Source organism: Electrona antarctica, assembly GCF_951216825.1.
Source record: "Electrona antarctica genome assembly, chromosome: 13".
NCBI classification, from domain to species: Eukaryota; Metazoa; Chordata; class Actinopteri; order Myctophiformes; family Myctophidae; genus Electrona; species Electrona antarctica.
The window spans coordinates 51,253,139-51,270,631 of record NC_136794.1 but is presented as its reverse complement, the minus strand read 5'-3'; the positions used below and the strand labels follow the sequence as shown (position 1 = coordinate 51,270,631).

Here is a 17,493-nt window from a genome sequence, read left to right as displayed (position 1 = left end):
CCACCACCCTGTGCCCTCTCCACCACCCTGTGCCCTCTCCACCACCCTGTGCCCTCTGTGCCCTCTCCACCACCCTGTGTCCTCTCCACCACCCTGTGCCCTCTCCACCCCACCCTGTGCCCTCTCCATCACTCTGTGCCCTCTCCACCACCCTGTGCCCTCTGTGCCCTCTCCACCACCCTGTGCCCTCTCCATCACCCTGTGCCCTCTCCACCACTCTGTGCCCTCTCCACCACCCTGTGCCCTCTGTGCCCTCTCCACCACCCTGTGCCCTCTCCATCACTCTGTGCCCTCTCCACCACCCTGTGCCCTCTCCACCACCCTGTGCCCTCTGTGCCCTCTCCACCACCCTGTGCCCTCTCCATCACCCTGTGCCCTCTCCACCACTCTGTGCCCTCTGTGCCCTCTCCACCACTCTGTGCCCTCTCCATCACCCTGTGCCCTCTCCATCACCCTGTGCCCTCTCCACCACCCTGTGCCCTCTCCATCACCCTGTGCCCTCTCCACCACTCTGTGCCCTCTCCACCACCCTGTGCCCTCTCCACCACCCTGTGCCCTCTCCATCACCCTGTGCCCTCTCCACCACTCTGTGCCCTCTCCATCACCCTGTGCCCTCTCCACCACCCTGTGCCCTCTCCATCACCCTGTGCCCTCTCCACCACTCTGTGCCCTCTCCACCACTCTGTGCCCTCTGTGCCCTCTCCACCACTCTGTGCCCTCTCCATCACCCTGTGCCCTCTCCATCACCCTGTGCCCTCTCCATCACCCTGTGCCCTCTCCACCACTCTGTGCCCTCTCCACCACTCTGTGCCCTCTGTGCCCTCTCCACCACTCTGTGCCCTCTGTGCCCTCTCCACCACTCTGTGCCCTCTCCATCACTCTGTGCCCTCTGTGCCCTCTCCATCACCCTGTGCCCTCTCCATCACTCTGTGCCCTCTCCATCACCCTGTGCCCTCTCCACCACTCTGTGCCCTCTCCACCACTCTGTGCCCTCTGTGCCCTCTCCACCACTCTGTGCCCTCTCCATCACCCTGTGCCCTCTCCATCACTCTGTGCCCTCTCCATCACCCTGTGCCCTCTCCACCACTCTGTGCCCTCTCCACCACCCTGTGCCCTCTCCATCACCCTGTGCCCTCTCCACCACCCTGTGCCCTCTCCACCACCCTGTGCCCTCTCCATCACCCTGTGCCCTCTCCACCACCCTGTGCCCTCTCCACCACTCTGTGCCCTCTCCACCACCCTGTGCCCTCTCCACCTCCCTGTGCCCTCTCCACCACCCTGTGCCCTCTCCACCACCCTGTGCCCTCTCCACCACCCTGTGCCCTCTCCACCACCCTCGCCACCACCCTGTGCCCTCTCCAACACCCTGTGCCCTCTCCACCACCCTGTGCCCTCTCCACCACCCTGTGCCCTCTCCACCACCCTGTGCCCTCTCCAACACCCTGTGCCCTCTCCACCACCCTGTGCCCTCTCCACCACCCTGTGCCCTCTCCACCTCCCTGTGCCCTCTCCACCACCCTGTGCCCTCTCCACCACCCTGTGCCCTCTCCACCACCCTCTCCACCACCCTGTGCCCTCTCCACCACTCTGTGCCCTCTCCATCACCCTGTGCCCTCTCCATCACCCTGTGCCCTCTCCACCACCCTGTGCCCTCTCCATCACCCTGTGCCCTCTCCATCACCCTGTGCCCTCTCCACCACCCTGTGCCCTCTCCACCACCCTGTGCCCTCTCCACCACTCTGTGCCCTCTCCACCACCCTGTGCCCTCTCCACCACCCTGTGCCCTCTCCACCACCCTGTGCCCTCTCCACCACTCTGTGCCCTCTCCATCACCCTGTGCCCTCTCCATCACCCTGTGCCCTCTCCACCACCCTGTGCCCTCTCCACCACCCTCTCCATCACCCTGTGCCCTCTCCACCACCCTGTGCCCTCTCCACCACCCTGTGCCCTCTCCACCTCCCTGTGCCCTCTCCACCACCCTGAGCCCTCTCCACCACCCTGTGCCCTCTCCACCACTCTGTGCACGCCCCTGAAGAAATTATAATGTTTGCGAATCACTGTGCTACACTACATGGAGGAACAGAGCCTTTAGCATCAGTAAATGGAACAGAGCCTTTAGCATCACTAAATGGAACAGAGCCTTTAGCATCAATAAATGGAACAGAGCCTTTAGCATCACTAAATGGAACAGAGCCTTTAGCATCAATAAATGGAACAGAGCCTTTAGCATCACTAAATGGAACAGAGCCTTTAGCATCACTAAATGGAACAGAGCCTTTAGCATCACTAAATGGAACAGCCTTTAGCATCACTAAATGGAACAGAGCCTTTAGCATCAATAAATGGAACAGAGCCTTTAGCATCACTAAATGGAACAGAGCCTTTAGCATCACTAAATGGAACAGAGCCTTTAGCATCACTAAATGGAACAGAGCCTTTAGCATCACTAAATGGAACAGAGCCTTTAGCATCACTAAATGGAACAGAGCCTTTAGCATCAATAAATGGAACAGAGCCTTTAGCATCACTAAATGGAACAGAGCCTTTAGCATCACTAAATGGAACAGAGCCTTTAGCATCACTAAATGGAACAGAGCCTTTAGCATCACTAAATGGAACAGAGCCTTTAGCATCACTAAATGGAACAGAGCCTTCTTTAGCGTCACTAAATGGAACAGAGCCTTTAGCATCACTAAATGGAACAGAGCCTTTAGCATCACTAAATGGAACAGAGCCTTTAGCATCAATAAATGGAACAGAGCCTTTAGCATCACTAAATGGAACAGAGCCTTTAGCATCACTAAATGGAACAGAGCCTTTAGCATCACTAAATGGAACATAGCCTTTAGCATCACTAAATGGAACAGAGCCTTTAGCATCACTAAATGGAACATAAGGAAGATTATTTTCCAAAATGGCCACCGTGCGTAGAGTCCGTTAATGAAGCTAAGATGTGAACGGTATATAATCTCCTGACGAGATGTAGCGCACAGCCGTGCAGATATAACTGGTCTTTTAATTGACAGTGCAGAGAGGTGTCGTTAAGCGTGAATACTTTACGACATGACGTTGATTTATCACTTTATAATCACCAAGATGGCAGATTGGCAGCCTCCCCGCGGTCAGCCTCCCCGCGGTCAGCCTCCCCGCGGTCAGCCTTCCCGCGGTCAGCCTCCCCGCGGTCAGCCTCCCCGCGGTCAGCCTCCCCGCGGTCAGCCTCCCCGCGGTCAGCCTTCCCGCGGTCAGCCTTCCCGCGTTCTTCACACAAACGTTTATTTTATTTTATTTTTTTCCCCATGTGGTCGATTCCATTGATTGACTTCATAAGAACAGAATGAAGATATTATTTTGTTGTTTTTGTTTTGTTCGTATTTCTCACCTTGTTTCCCCACAAACTGTGATTGTAAAATGGAATATATATATATTTTAAGAATGATATTGTTAATTATGGCATTTATGTTTTGTATGTCTGAGGAAGCACGAGTTTAAAACACTTTTTATGAAGCGTTGCGTCGACGGAGGGAACATTTAGGGCCATTTCTGACCTTTCCTTCTATCCGTAAACGTCTAAAACAGTTTTGTTACTTAATTTGTTTTTTAAATAGTTCAACATGCAGATCTACAGCAACACGTTGTGAGCTTGTAGATCTACAGCAACACGTTGTGAGCTTGTAGATCTACCTTAACTATTTTAAAAGTTTATTTTTATTTTTCAAAATAGTAAAACAAATGTCAAAGAAGTTTAAGAAATAAGGCGTAAGAGGATGATATTTTAGCCGTTAGTCTGTTTAGACGAGGATTCATATGAACATTTAGTTTCGATGAAACTAAATGATTTATAAGGATTTATAAGGATTTAAGGGACTTGAAAACATTCCAGTGAACCTGCATACACTTTATACGAGTGCCTTAATTCATAGTTACTGTGTGTGTGTGTGTGTGTGTGTGTGTGTGTGTGTGCGTGTGCGTGTGCGTGTGCGTGCATGTTAAAACATGCAAATGATTTTTAGAATAAAAAATAATTGTCTTTGTCAAAAGAAATATTTTATAATGTTTTAATGTGAGCTGCTTTAATTAAACATGTGATGAATTGTTGAATAGTTTTTTATTTACTGTTTCCTGACGTGTCCAATGTGTCAAAATGGTTTCCTGTCATAGTTTCTCACACACACGCACGCACACACACGCGCGCACACACACACACGCACGCACGCACGCACGCACGCACGCACGCACGCACGCACACACGCACACACAGGCAGGCAGGCAGAGTGTGACTGTTATTTCATGTCTCTCTGTCAGTTGTCTTCAGAACAGCTGCATTAAACCTTAGATTATTCTTGTTTTCTAGTTTTAGTTTGTAGATACTTTTTATTACTTTTCAATTTTTTTGAAAATGCTAATAGTTTTAGTTTAGTTATTAGTTTTCGTGTTGGTTTTAGATTTTTTATGCTTTTGGTTATTTGTCAGATCGTAAACAAGTGTGACGTCACGGACCGAAGAAATAGATTAGGCCTATAGATTTATAGATCATCCCAAAAAAAGCATATTTATAAATTGACAAAAAACAACTCAAAGGAAATCTGTGTCTCATTTCAGTTCCATTTAGTTTGTTTTGTTAAAAACACACCATACAGATTCAGTTAGCGTATTTATTGGTTGTTTCTTTAATTCTAGTTTTTTATTTATTTCCGTTTTTATTTTTCGTACCTGAAGGAAGGAACTGAAGATGGACTGCTACTCATCGTTAGCATTGTTAGCATTGTTTTATATCCACAGTTCGGCGTTAATCTCCCATAATGGTAAGTCCATCATTATTTTATTTGTCATAATCTGCATATCGTTGAGGGAGGGAGTGGCTCTCACACATTAATAATAATATATAATAATAATAATAATAATCTGCATATCGTTGAGGGAGGGAGTGGCTCTCACACATTAATAATAATAATCTGCATATCGTTGAGGGAGGGAGTGGCTCTCACACATTAATAATAATATATAATAATAATAATCTGCATATCGTTGAGGGAGGGAGTGGCTCTCACACATTAATAATAATATATAATAATAATAATCTGCATATCGTTGAGGGAGGGAGTGGCTCTCACACATTTAGACTGAAAATTACTTTGTTTCCGTTGGACCACTAGAACCACAACATGCCAATTCTGAAATAACCGATCTGCGCACCCGATCCCCAAGAAATCAAGCCATAGTATGGGCTCCAATCAGCAAGCATCCATTCCATACGAATGGTGATAGTTGGATCCAATCGCCCCAACCAGTTGGGTGGGTTGGGGGAAATCAGCCTTTTCTTTGGGTGATTCAATGTTAAGATGTATCTAGGGAGGCTATCATATATTTATCATCTATCATTTATCATCATAAATACAAAATAATGTCGTTCAATGTTAAGATATGTGCTGTGTCTTAACATTGAACGACATTATTTTGTATTTATGATGATATGAGTAATGAGTGAAGGAACTAACGTTGTCTATAATTATGCTTGAAGTGCACATTCATTTGATATAAAACTGCTGCGTAGTAGTTTCATGCATTTATGCTTGACTTTAAATCGGATGTCGTTGCTTTGCTTTGATAAGACAAAGAAACCTGGAATTATAGCTGTACGTGTTTTGGAAAATGCTCCTTAAATGCTAAGTTGTTGAACCTGTCCAAGACAAGAGCCTCTGATTGTTGTTAGTGTGGTCATGGAAACTTATCAGAATAATGTCAACTCTGGGAATACATTTCTTACCAAGAAATGTATTCCCCAAAGAAATGTATTCCCCAATGTGTTTGTAAAGGTGTCTATTAACACATCCCACATTGATTTCTATTCAAATGGTAAATAAATGGTAAATGGTGCATTTATATAGCGCCTTTATCCAAGGCGCTTTACATAGATGGTGCATTACATTCACCCATTCACACACACATTCACACACCTTTACAGATATGGTGCATTACATTCACCCATTCACACACACATTCACACACCTTTACAGAGATGGTGCATTACATTCACCCATTCACACACACACATTCACACACCTTTACAGAGATGGTGCATTACATTCACACATTCACACACACATTCATACACCGATGGCAACGGAAACCATGCAAGGCACCAACTAGCACATCGGGAGCAATTAGGGGTTCAGTGTCTTGCTCAAGGACACTTCGACAGTAACTCTGGGGGAGCCCGGGTTTGAACTGGCAACCTTGCGGTTACCATCCAGGCACTCTACCCCTGAACCACCGCCGCCCCAATTCAACCACCCTAAGGGAATTTTTGACAGCTGCTGAAAGTTGGGGTGATCGGCGATTTACCCGATCTGAAGAAACCGATCTTTTACACCATTTAAGTGGTATAAAAGTCAATCAGCTGGTATATATATATATATAGGCTATAATATAATTTAGCATCTTTGTGAAGGCCTAGAGACATTCTCCCCTTCCTCCCAACCACTGCTGCACCGTATGAGCAGTGACATGTTATGGGACCCATTTGTGAGTCACGAACCAATTTGTATGCATGGGTCACGACTCGAGTAAAGATCCCATTTTCCTGAGCTTGTAGATCTGCTATTTTCACTAGTTTGGGTCCCGGGCCAAACCAACCGTCTAATCTCTGTGGGTCTCTGGAGCTGAAAGGGTTATTAGGGAACCACTCTGTCTAGTTATTGTTGACGCTCACCATCGCCCCCGCAGGCTCGGAGCCCTTCCTGCGGACCTTCTCGGGTCATTTCGTCCTGGTGACCGACGAGCCCATCGACTACCTGGACGTGTTCGGGGAGGGGTCCCACCGGGGGGAGTGGTCCAAGGACCACCCGGGGGAGGGGTCCGGTTCCTCTGACGTGGAGGAGGAGTCGGTCAAACGGGTCCCGCCCCATCGTCGCCCCTCCCCCGCCAACGCCAAGAGGCTCCTGGTGGTCTCTGAGCAGGCTAGAAGCTTCCTCCAGGTAGGATACTTACTGATTGATTGATTACTTTATTAGCCTTTGTTTGCCTTCACCAATCATTGCCTGCCCACACTGCCAATGACGAGACCCTGTGGAGAGACACATTATTATTATTACACCAAGATGGTCATCTGGTGGCCATCTTGGTATAATAACATGTATTCATGTGCCTCCACAGGGCCCCCTGGTGGCCATCTTGGTATAATAACATGTATTCCTGTGCCTCCACACTGCCCCCTGGTGGCCATCTTGGTATAATAACATGTATTACTGTGCCTCCACACTGCCCCCTGGTGGCCATCTTGGTATAATAACATGTATTCATGTGCCTCCACAGGGCCCCCTGGTGGCCATCTTGGTATAATAACATGTCTTCCTGTGCCTCTACAGGGCCCCCTGGTGGCCATCTTGGTATAATAACATGTCTTCCTGTGCCTCCACAGAGCCCCCTGGTGGCCATCTTGGTATAATAACATGTCTTCCTGTGCCTCCACACTGCCCCCTGGTGGCCATCTTGGTATAATAACATGTATGCCTGTGCCTCCACAGAGCCCCCTGGTTGCCATCTTGGTATAATAACATGTATTCCTGTGCCTCCACAGGGCCGCGTGGCGGCCATCTTGGTGCCTACGGTGTACACGCTGGTGTTCTCGCTCAGCGTTCCCCTCAACGTGCTGGCGGTTGTGATGTTCGTGCGGAGGATCGGGCCGAGGAAGCCGGCCGTGGTCTACATGCTCAACCTGGCGCTGGCCGACCTGCTGTTCGCCATGCTCCTCCCCTTCAAGATCGCCTACCGTTTCCACGGCAACCACTGGGTGTACGGCGACGCCCTGTGTCGCGTGGTAGGGCTTTCACTTCTAGTCATTTTTACTAGTTGCCTAGTTAACTACCTATTATGTAGAAAAACAAAACTGCTCCGTTATGTTAGCATGTTAGCATGCTAACACATGTTAGCATGTCACAGCATCGTTCTATGCTAACATGTACTGCTCCATCATGTTAGCATGCTAACACATGTTAGCATGCTAACATTAACACAGTGTTCTCCTCCAGGTCACAGCATCGTTCTATGCTAACATGTACTGCTCTGTTATGTTAGCCTGCTAACATATTAACACAGTGTTCTCCTGCAGGTGACAGCATCGTTCTATGCTAACACATGTTAGCATGCTAACATAACCGTGTTGTCCTCCAGGTGACAGCATCGTTCTATGCTAACATGTACTGCTCCGTTATGTTAGCATGCTAACATATTAACAGTGTTCTCCTCCAGGTGACAGCATCGTTCTATGCTAACATATGTTAGCATGCTATTATATTAACAGTGTTCTCCAGGTGACAGCATCGTTCTATGCTAACATATGTTAACATGCTAACATATTAACAGTGTTGTCCTCCAGGTGACAGCATCGTTCTATGCTAACATGTACTGCTCCGTGCTGCTGATGAGCAGCATTGCGGCGGACCGCTACCTGGCCGTGGTCCACCCCATGGCCTCGCTGTCGCGCAGGACCCCCCGCACAGCCGCCGCCGTCTGCGCAGCCGCGTGGCTGCTGTCCCTGGGGGGCGTGGTCCCGCTGCTCCTCTCCAATCAGACGCTCCGCCTGAGCAGCCCGGACATCACCACCTGCCACGACGTCCAGGTGCGAAATGTCGCCGATCGCAAATCATAGACAACGTACGAAATGCAACAAGCTGTCTATTCTGCACCATGAAGCTGTGGAACCTTTGGCCTGCAGAGGGCGCTATTGGACGGGACTTAGAATCAACCTTGGGACCACTGTTGTGTTGGGTGGGGATATGGGCTGAGATTAGATTAGTGCTGGAGGAAAGGAGGCACTGGAGCAACTCAGACAGTTTAAGCCCTGACGAAGATGTGACTGAAACATCGAAACGTTGTCTCTTTTTTACTTGATAATAAAATAAGGGCTTAAACTGTCCAGTGGCTTCTTTCCTCCTGTAACCTGCCCTGCCTCTGAGACGCACTAGACTGGCCTGCAATAGGCTAGAGGCCTCTGAGATGCACCAGACTGGCCTGCCACAGGCTAGAGGCCTCTGAGACGCACTAGGCTGGCCTGCAATAGGCTAGAGGGCTCTGAGACGCACTAGACTGACCTGCCATAGGCTAGAGGCCTCTGAGACTCACCAGACTGGCCTGCCATAGGCTAGAGGGCTCTGAGACGCACCAGACTGGCCTGCTATAGGCTAGAGGCCTCTGAGACTCACCAGACTGGCCTGCCATAGGCTAGAGGGCTCTGAGACGCACCAGACTGGCCTGCCATAGGCTAGAGGCGCGGTTGGAACTCTCTTCTGATTTGATTAGTGCTTTTGTAACACTTGCTCTGCATCCCATGTGTTTACATCCCAATGTCTTACAGAGACACACTGACACGCTGAGGTCTTTCTATACCTCTACTGCTGTTATCTTCTCTCTGTAGGACTATCTCTACAGTATGGCATGTATATTCTCTCTCTCTGTAGGATGTGGACACTCTGAGGTCGTTCTACCTCTACTATTATCTTTTCTCTCTATAAGACATAGAAACACATCATCAGCATACAGTATGAACATGTACATTCTCTCTCTCTCTCTCTCTCTCTCTCTCTCTCTCTCTCTCTCTCTCTCTCTCTCTCTGTAGGATGTGGACACTCTGAGGTCGTTCTACCTCTACTTCTTCCCCGTCTACTCCTCGCTGTTCTTCTTCGTGCCGCTGGCCGTCACCACCGTGTGCTACGTGCGCATCGTGCGGACGCTGGCCGCGGCCGACGTGGTGCAGCGCTCCAGGAAGCGCCGTGCCGTGGTGACGGCCGTGGCGGTGCTGCTGGTGTTCGTGGCGTGCTTCACGCCCACCAACGTCCTCCTCATGGTGCACTACCTCCGGCTGGCACGCGGGGGCGCCACCGACTCCTCCTACCAGGTAGGAAACCCTGGCATATTTCATTTTATTTATCCAGAACCGCCGCAAAAGGCTCTGGTCAGGCTCTGCCAGTGGACCTAATGAGCCTAAGTCCACTCACCTGTGCAATTTTCCAGCCTCTACCTCAGCCAATTGATTGCCATGGAAACCCCCACACCCCCCCCCCCCACACCTGCCATTTGATTACTTAACCAGTCCACTTCTCACAGTCATGTTTGCACTCTTCAGACACAGACAGACAGACAGATACAGAGATCTCCATATATGGACACAAAAGGGACACCGACAGATGGTTAAAACAGGTGCTATGACAACGGGTATAGATGCACATGCATGAAGTGAATGGAAAATCGAGTGGCAAAGTGAGTCGTTTTTTTTGCCACTCAGTAGGCATACTATTGCATACTAGGTTCCCAACTTACATCGTTCCCAATAGGCTGGTGGCCACCGGCCACAGCCCCGTTATTTTTGAAGCAGAAAGCTGCTTCACCGTGTATTTTTAGTTGCCATTTTTTTGGCCACTTGTAGATACTTTACTGGCGTAGCTACTGAGCATGTGATGTATATGGAAACCACAATTAACACTAATATAGCTTAAACAACTGTTTAGTGTAGTGCAAACATGTGTGGAATCCTGGAACCAAATTCTATCCATAATGTGTGCTTATTTTGCATCCTGTTTGGAGGTGTCGGTCCGAGATGCTTGTCTCAAACTTCAAGCACTTGGCTCGGGACCCCCGGGGTGTGGATGGCCTGATTCAGTGCCTTTTGTTTGAGTCTGAGATCCTGTGTGACACACCTAGGACATTTACATGTGACAGTGGTTCAAAGTGGCCACTCAACAAATGGTTGATCAATGCGTAAGCTTGGGTCGACTTCAAAGGAACAGTGAACACGCCTCTATTCTCACCTCTTGTCTGTGAAATTGTTGATAAGCAGTCGAATTTCTATGTCAAATTGTCAGTTCACCGGACGGCGTCAGGCTGTCCGGAGGTGCTTTGCTGTATGCCGTGTGTTTCTGAATAAACCAACATCATCAAGGAACCACTCTGTCTGTGCCGTCTCACAATTCTCTCAATGCTCTCCCAGTATTTTGGTTAAGTGGAACTAGAGTTTTTTAGAGTGTCTCGTGTCTATCAGATACGACAGATGGTGCCGTTTTCGGTTAAGTTTGTATGGTGAATGGTATATAATTTACCACACATGTCAGGACACAGAGGCTAGGAATTTCAGAATAGGGCTTGACCAACCAAATGGTCGGGGGTTGTTTGCTGATAGCATGCAGTAAACGACCAGGACACCTACTGTTCTTCCTGTGCTTGCTTCCTGGTGACCATATATGGAGACAATTTGGACAATGTTGACCACTTTAGACTTCAGGGGGGTGGGGTAACCTGAGACCACCTTTGCATCTGTTGTTGTCTCTGTATAAAGACTCTACTAAAATGCCTATCTGGGTTAGTCAGTGGCTCACACGCCGCCATGGGCTAGGCCCATGGCTGTATTTTGTACACTCTGAAAATAAATGGAACTCCGAAACAACTTTCATCTGCTTGCCTGTGCTTCTTCATCCATCTATCTGTCTGTTTCAGACTTTCTTCTGAGTATTTAGTAGTTTGTTTATGGGCTTTATGGAGAGGAAAAGCACTCTCCTTGTAGTTAATTTACTTCACATGTGCAGATAGTTACTGTCCCCCTCCCCCCTCCAGGCGTACCTACTGAGCATGTGCAGATAGTTACTGTCCCCCTCCCCCCCTCCAGGCGTACCTACTGAGCATGTGCATATAGTTACTGTCCCCCTCCCCCCCTCCAGGCGTACCTACTGAGCATGTGCAGATAGTTACTGTCCCCCTCCCCCCCTCCAGGCGTACCTACTGAGCATGTGCGCGGGCAGCCTCAGCTGCTGTCTGGACCCGCTCGTCTACTACTATGGCTCCTCCCACTGCAGGCGGCAGGTGAGAGTTGTGTGTCTTAGTGTGAGTCTAGTTTTAGTCGACTAAATATCATGAGATTTTAGTCGACTAAATCTACAGTTGATTTCTGTCGACTAAAAGTTGATGCCTTGATGCCGTCGTAATGACTGATCTTACGTTTGCTGAAAATATCCGATCTACAAGGAGTAGGACTAACCCTAACCCGATCTACAAGCCCACAACGGGTCGCGAGCTTGTAGATGCAAACCAAGTGTAAAACCAAGGGTAAGATGACTTATACTGGATCTCTTGTCCACTAGTCCCTTCCTAGTGGATCTCTTGTCCACTAGTCCCTTCCTAGTGGATCTCTTGTCCACTAGTCCCTTCCTAACATTTTAGTCTAGTCTAGTTTTTGTTTGTTGACCAAATTGCCAGTATATTTAGTCTTAGTTTTAGTCATCATATAGCTTAGTTTTAACTTAGTTTCCATGTAGTTTTCGTCAGTGAAAAAAGGTAGTCGACGAACATTTTTGTCATAGTTTTAGTCAATGAAATAAAAAAAAGTGAAATAAACACGAAACTAACGGAACTCCTCCCACTGAACTAACTAAACTCCTCCCACTGAACTAACTAAACTCCTCCCACTGAACTAACTAAACTCCTCCCACTGAACTAACTAAACTCCTCCCACTGAACTAACTAAACTCCTCCCACTGAACTAACTAAACTCCTCCCACTGAACTAACTAAACTCCTCCCACTGAACTAACTAAACTCCGCCCACTGAACTAACTAAACTCATCCCACTGAACTAACTAAACTCCTCCCACTGAACTAACTAAACTCCTCCCACTGAACTAACTAAACTCCTCCCACTGAACTAACTAAACTCATCCCACTGAACTAACTAAACTCCTCCCACTGAACTAACTAAACTCCTCCCACTGAACTAACTAAACTCCTCCCACTGAACTAACTAAACTCCTCCCACTGAACTAACTAAACTCCTCCCACTGAACTAACTAAACTCCTCCCACTGAACTAACTAAACTCCTCCCACTGAACTAACTAAACTCCGCCCACTGAACTAACTAAACTCATCCCACTGAACTAACTAAACTCCTCCCACTGAACTAACTAAACTCCTCCCACTGAACTAACTAAACTCCTCCCACTGAACTAACTAAACTCCTCCCACTGAACTAACTGAACTCCTCCCACTGAACTAACTAAACTCCTCCCACTGAACTAACTAAACTCCTCCCACTGAACTAACTAAACTCCTCCCACTGAACTAACTAAACTCCTCCCACTGAACTAACTAAACTCCTCCCACTGAACTAACTCAACTCATCCCACTGAACTAACTAAACTCCTCCCACTGAACTAACTAAACTCCTCCCACTGAACTAACTAAACTCCTCCCACTGAACTAACTAAACTCCTCCCACTGAACTAACTAAACTCCGCCCACTGAACTAACTAAACTCCTCCCACTGAACTAACTAAACTCCTCCCACTGAACTAACTAAACTCCTCCCACTGAACTAACTAAACTCCTCCCACTGAACTAACTAAACTCCTCCCACTGAACTAACTGAACTCCTCCCACTGAACTAACTAAACTCATCCCACTGAACTAACTAAACTCCTCCCACTGAACTAACTAAACTCCTCCCACTGAACTAACTAAACTCCTCCCACTGAACTAACTAAACTCCTCCCACTGAACTAACTAAACTCACCCCACTGAACTAACTAAACTCCTCCCACTGAACTAAATGAACTCCTCCCACTGAACTAAATGAACTCCTCCCACTGAACTAACTAAACTCCTCCCACTGAACTAACTAAACTTCTCCCACTGAACTAAATTAACTCCTCCCACTGAACTAACTAAACTCCTCCCACTGAACTAACTGAACTCCTCCCACTGAACTAACTAAACTCCTCCCACTGAACTAACTAAACTCCTCCCACTGAACTAACTAAACTCCTCCCACTGAACTAACTGAACTCCTCCCACTGAACTAACTGAACTCCTCCCACTGAACTAACTAAACTCCTCCCACTGAACTAACTAAACTACTCCTCCCACTGAACTAACTAAACTCCTCCCACTGAACTAACTAAGCTCCTCCCACTGAACTAATTTAACTCCTCCCCCAGGTGGCGGCCCTGCTGCGATGCCGCCGGGGGGCGGGGCTGAGGGGGCGGGGCTTCAGGAGTAGCTCCTCCTCCTCGCGGGCGGGCAGCACCAGAACAACCAGCATCAAGATGACGGACAGCCCACCACTAGAGGGAAGCCACGCCCACTACAGGAAGCTCATGATCACTTAAACCCAATTAGACCTCAGCAAAATTAAAAACAAATTTCAATGTTTAGTTCGGTAATTCAGTTTCAGTATAATTTCATGAAGAGAAATCAAAGAAATGTCATAAATTAGAATGAAAATGTTCAATAGGTTTGTAGCTCTGATATTTTTTCTAGTCTGGATCCCGGGGAGAAAGATTTCTCTTATGGGTCTCAAGTTCGCCTCTTCACCTCCCAGTGTATGAATGAATGAACCTTCACCTCCCAATGTATGAATGAATGAACCTTCACCTCCCAATGTATGAATGAATGAACCTTCACCTCCCAATGTATGAATGAATGAACCTTCACCTCCCAATGTATGAATGAATGAACCTTCACCTCCCAATGTATGAATGAATGGACCTTCACCTCCCAATGTATGAATGAATGAACCTTCACCTCCCAATGTATGAATGAATGAACCTTCACCTCCCAATGTATGAATGAATGGACCTTCACCTCCCAATGTATGAATGAATGGACCGTTGTAAAGCACTTTGAGCACTTGGAAAAGCGCTATAAAAATGCAATTCATTAAAAATGCAGTGTATGTGTAATCTGTCCCGTCAGTCCACAGCGGGGGACGGGTGTGGAGTGGGACATTTGGTATATGGTTTTTTATTATTGTCCTAAAACAGTGGTATTGAACTTTTATTTTATATCAAGGCCCATTATTTATTCTGCATTTGAGCCACGGACCACCGTTTGATGACATTTAGCCTCTCAGACCCATCTGAGCCACGGACCACCGTTTGATGACATTTAGCCTCTCAGACCCATTTGAGCCACGGACCACCGTTTGATGACATTTAGCCTCTCAGACCCATTTGAGCCACGGACCACCATCTGATGACATTTAGCCTCTCAGACCCATCTGAGCCACGGACTACCATTTGATGACATTTAGGCCCTTTCCCAATTCCTTTTTTAACCCTACCCCTCAGCCCTTGTCCCTTCCCCTTATCCCTTGCCCCTTCCCCTTGTCCCTACATAATGAGTGTCAAGGGGTAGGGAGATAAATCATCACCCTAGGAATTGGAACGTCCCTAAATATTGAACATCCCTTGTAGATATTGATATACAACCTGTTCTCAGAAAATAGCTGATCTGCAAGCTCACTACAGGCCAGTGGTCCCCAAACTTTTTCATGTCAAGGACCCCCAAATTGACAATAATTAGCCCGCAGACCCCCATTTGAAGAGATATGCCAGGGACCCCATAGATTATTACGAATCTAGCAGTGTCACAGACCGCCAGTGTGACATGCATTAGTCCATGGACCCCCATTTGATGGCATTTGTGTCTCTGGGACCCCCAATTTATATTGTAAAATCAATGTTAATTAACTCAGAGTGTACAAATGGACCCTTATGGGTCCATTTGGTTCCAAACTATCATTTAGCTGGGGACTCTCTCAAGGACCCCTGGGGGTCCCCATAACCCACTTTGGAAACCACTTTCCATAAGCTGTAGATCGGCTATTTTGGGAGAAGAGATGGAACGTAAACATTGCTGTGGTTATGATGAAATAAATATATTGTAATTTACTAATTTTGTCTCATCTTGGTAGCCCACCAGAATGTAATTCAGCTAGATATAGCTAATTCTGACACCTGCTCAACAGTTGTACCTGATTCATTGATTATTGTATTAACAGTCTGTATAGAATGGGTACAGTTATATCATATACAGGGTTAGAAAAAGGAAAAACTATTTACAGTATAGAAAGAAGGGGCTGTGGTCACTGTGTTCATTGTTTTTAATATCATTAAGAATGATATCATACTTGTCCTATGACAAGTCGTGGTATGCTACATGTGATATAAATGACAATGTTTCAAATTCAACAACATTTAGGACAATGAAAATGCCATCGTGATTCATCTCCATCCAATGTACAGGCTGTACAGCAGCTTGCAGTCTGTTCCATATAGTCCTGTGACGAACAGTCAAAAAGTGCTTTAGTTTTCGAGATACCCCTACCGGGCTTAGGACCAAACACAACATAGTTTTTCCTCATCTCTAAGGCCTCCCATACATGAAATGGATTCTTGTATAAAAATATTTTACTGCAAAAGTGGTGAAATTGATATTTAAAGTTATACACCCCAAAGTAAAAATACAGCCTGTCCGTCTGGGGATTAAGGCATATAAACTCATGTAGATTCACAATGGAAGCTCTGAGAGGTTTACAACTTGGCATACCTGAAGCCAGGACGTCCCTCTACATTCTAGAAAACGAATAATGTCAATATGTGAATGTAAATATGAGATATAGACATTTGAACACATACCTACAATAGGCGGAAATGTAAATCTATGTAGAGTGTCTTCTTTACTTTGTAGTGACTCTGACATGGATTGTCATAGCAACACATATGAGGGCTTGTATGGAAGGTGTGGTTCTGCTGAATCGAGCAATACCAATTATTGTGTAACTGTAGCTTGAATACTCGTGGAGTTATGGCACTAAACGTATATGGTTTCCCAAATGGGAGGAAATAAAGCAGTCCTAATGAAATCTACAGTATCAAACAGATTAGTTTTATTTTGACTTCACTTATGCAAGGGTGGTGAAATTATAACAAATTCACTTGAGTAGAAGTCCCTAAAATATATGAAATGTCACAAATGAGAAATTGTGAAAGTATATATGCAGCTTCAACAATAGTAGGCTACAGAGAGAAATGCAGCCCTACAATAGAACTACCTACTAACTATTATTTAGCACACCTGGATGAGGGAAACCAAGCTCAATGCTCAATGTTATCCTCATACCAGCAAGTCATTCATTCAGTCAAATCATTGTTTGCTTAAGGTAAAGTTGTATTTAGCTTCACCGCATCTGCATTGTATTGCCTATGGCTTTCTTCATAAAAGGTAAATCATTGCAAATATTTTGGAATATGAAAAGGATATATATTTGGAATAATGGCAAATCAAGTAGCTATCTGACCTAGCTTTAAGTTCCATTTAGTGTAACATACTAACAGAGCATGTCCAGTAGCCATTGACAATAGTAGAACCCTGACACTGTAGACCTTAGGGCGAGAAAAGGGCGAGGTCACATGCACGCATCGGCCTGGGTGACAGCAGACTGCTGGGCGAGCGCTGGCGCTTTGGCATGGGGAGTCAGATCAACATATGGAATTAATTATGTACTGGCCATATATGGAGCGTGTCTTGAGTATACAGGGATTAATGAGGTCAGATCATACAATATGGAATGTCAGAACAGGTCAGCTCCATTTATGGAGATCTAAGGGTTTGAGGTTTGAGGTCAGACGTAGAGTTGCTGGCCAATATTGATGACATCAGGGATCTCCATATATG

At 46.6% G+C, this 17,493-nt stretch overlaps 1 protein-coding gene across 1 annotated transcript; it reads left to right on the top strand.

Moving 5' to 3' along the window:
* Nucleotides 1–6,878: 6,878 nt before the first annotated feature.
* On the top strand, nt 6,879–14,144 carry f2r (coagulation factor II (thrombin) receptor; the record flags this gene model as incomplete). The annotated part of the gene is made up of 6 exons (XM_079517866.1): nt 6,879–6,974; nt 7,577–7,816; nt 8,375–8,617; nt 9,614–9,892; nt 11,758–11,847; nt 13,974–14,144. The coding sequence occupies exons 2-6, from the start codon at nt 7,661–7,663 to the stop codon at nt 14,142–14,144; spliced, it is 939 nt and encodes a 312-aa protein (XP_079373992.1). The 5' UTR covers nt 6,879–6,974; nt 7,577–7,660.
* Between the last annotated feature and the right edge of the window lie 3,349 nt (nt 14,145–17,493).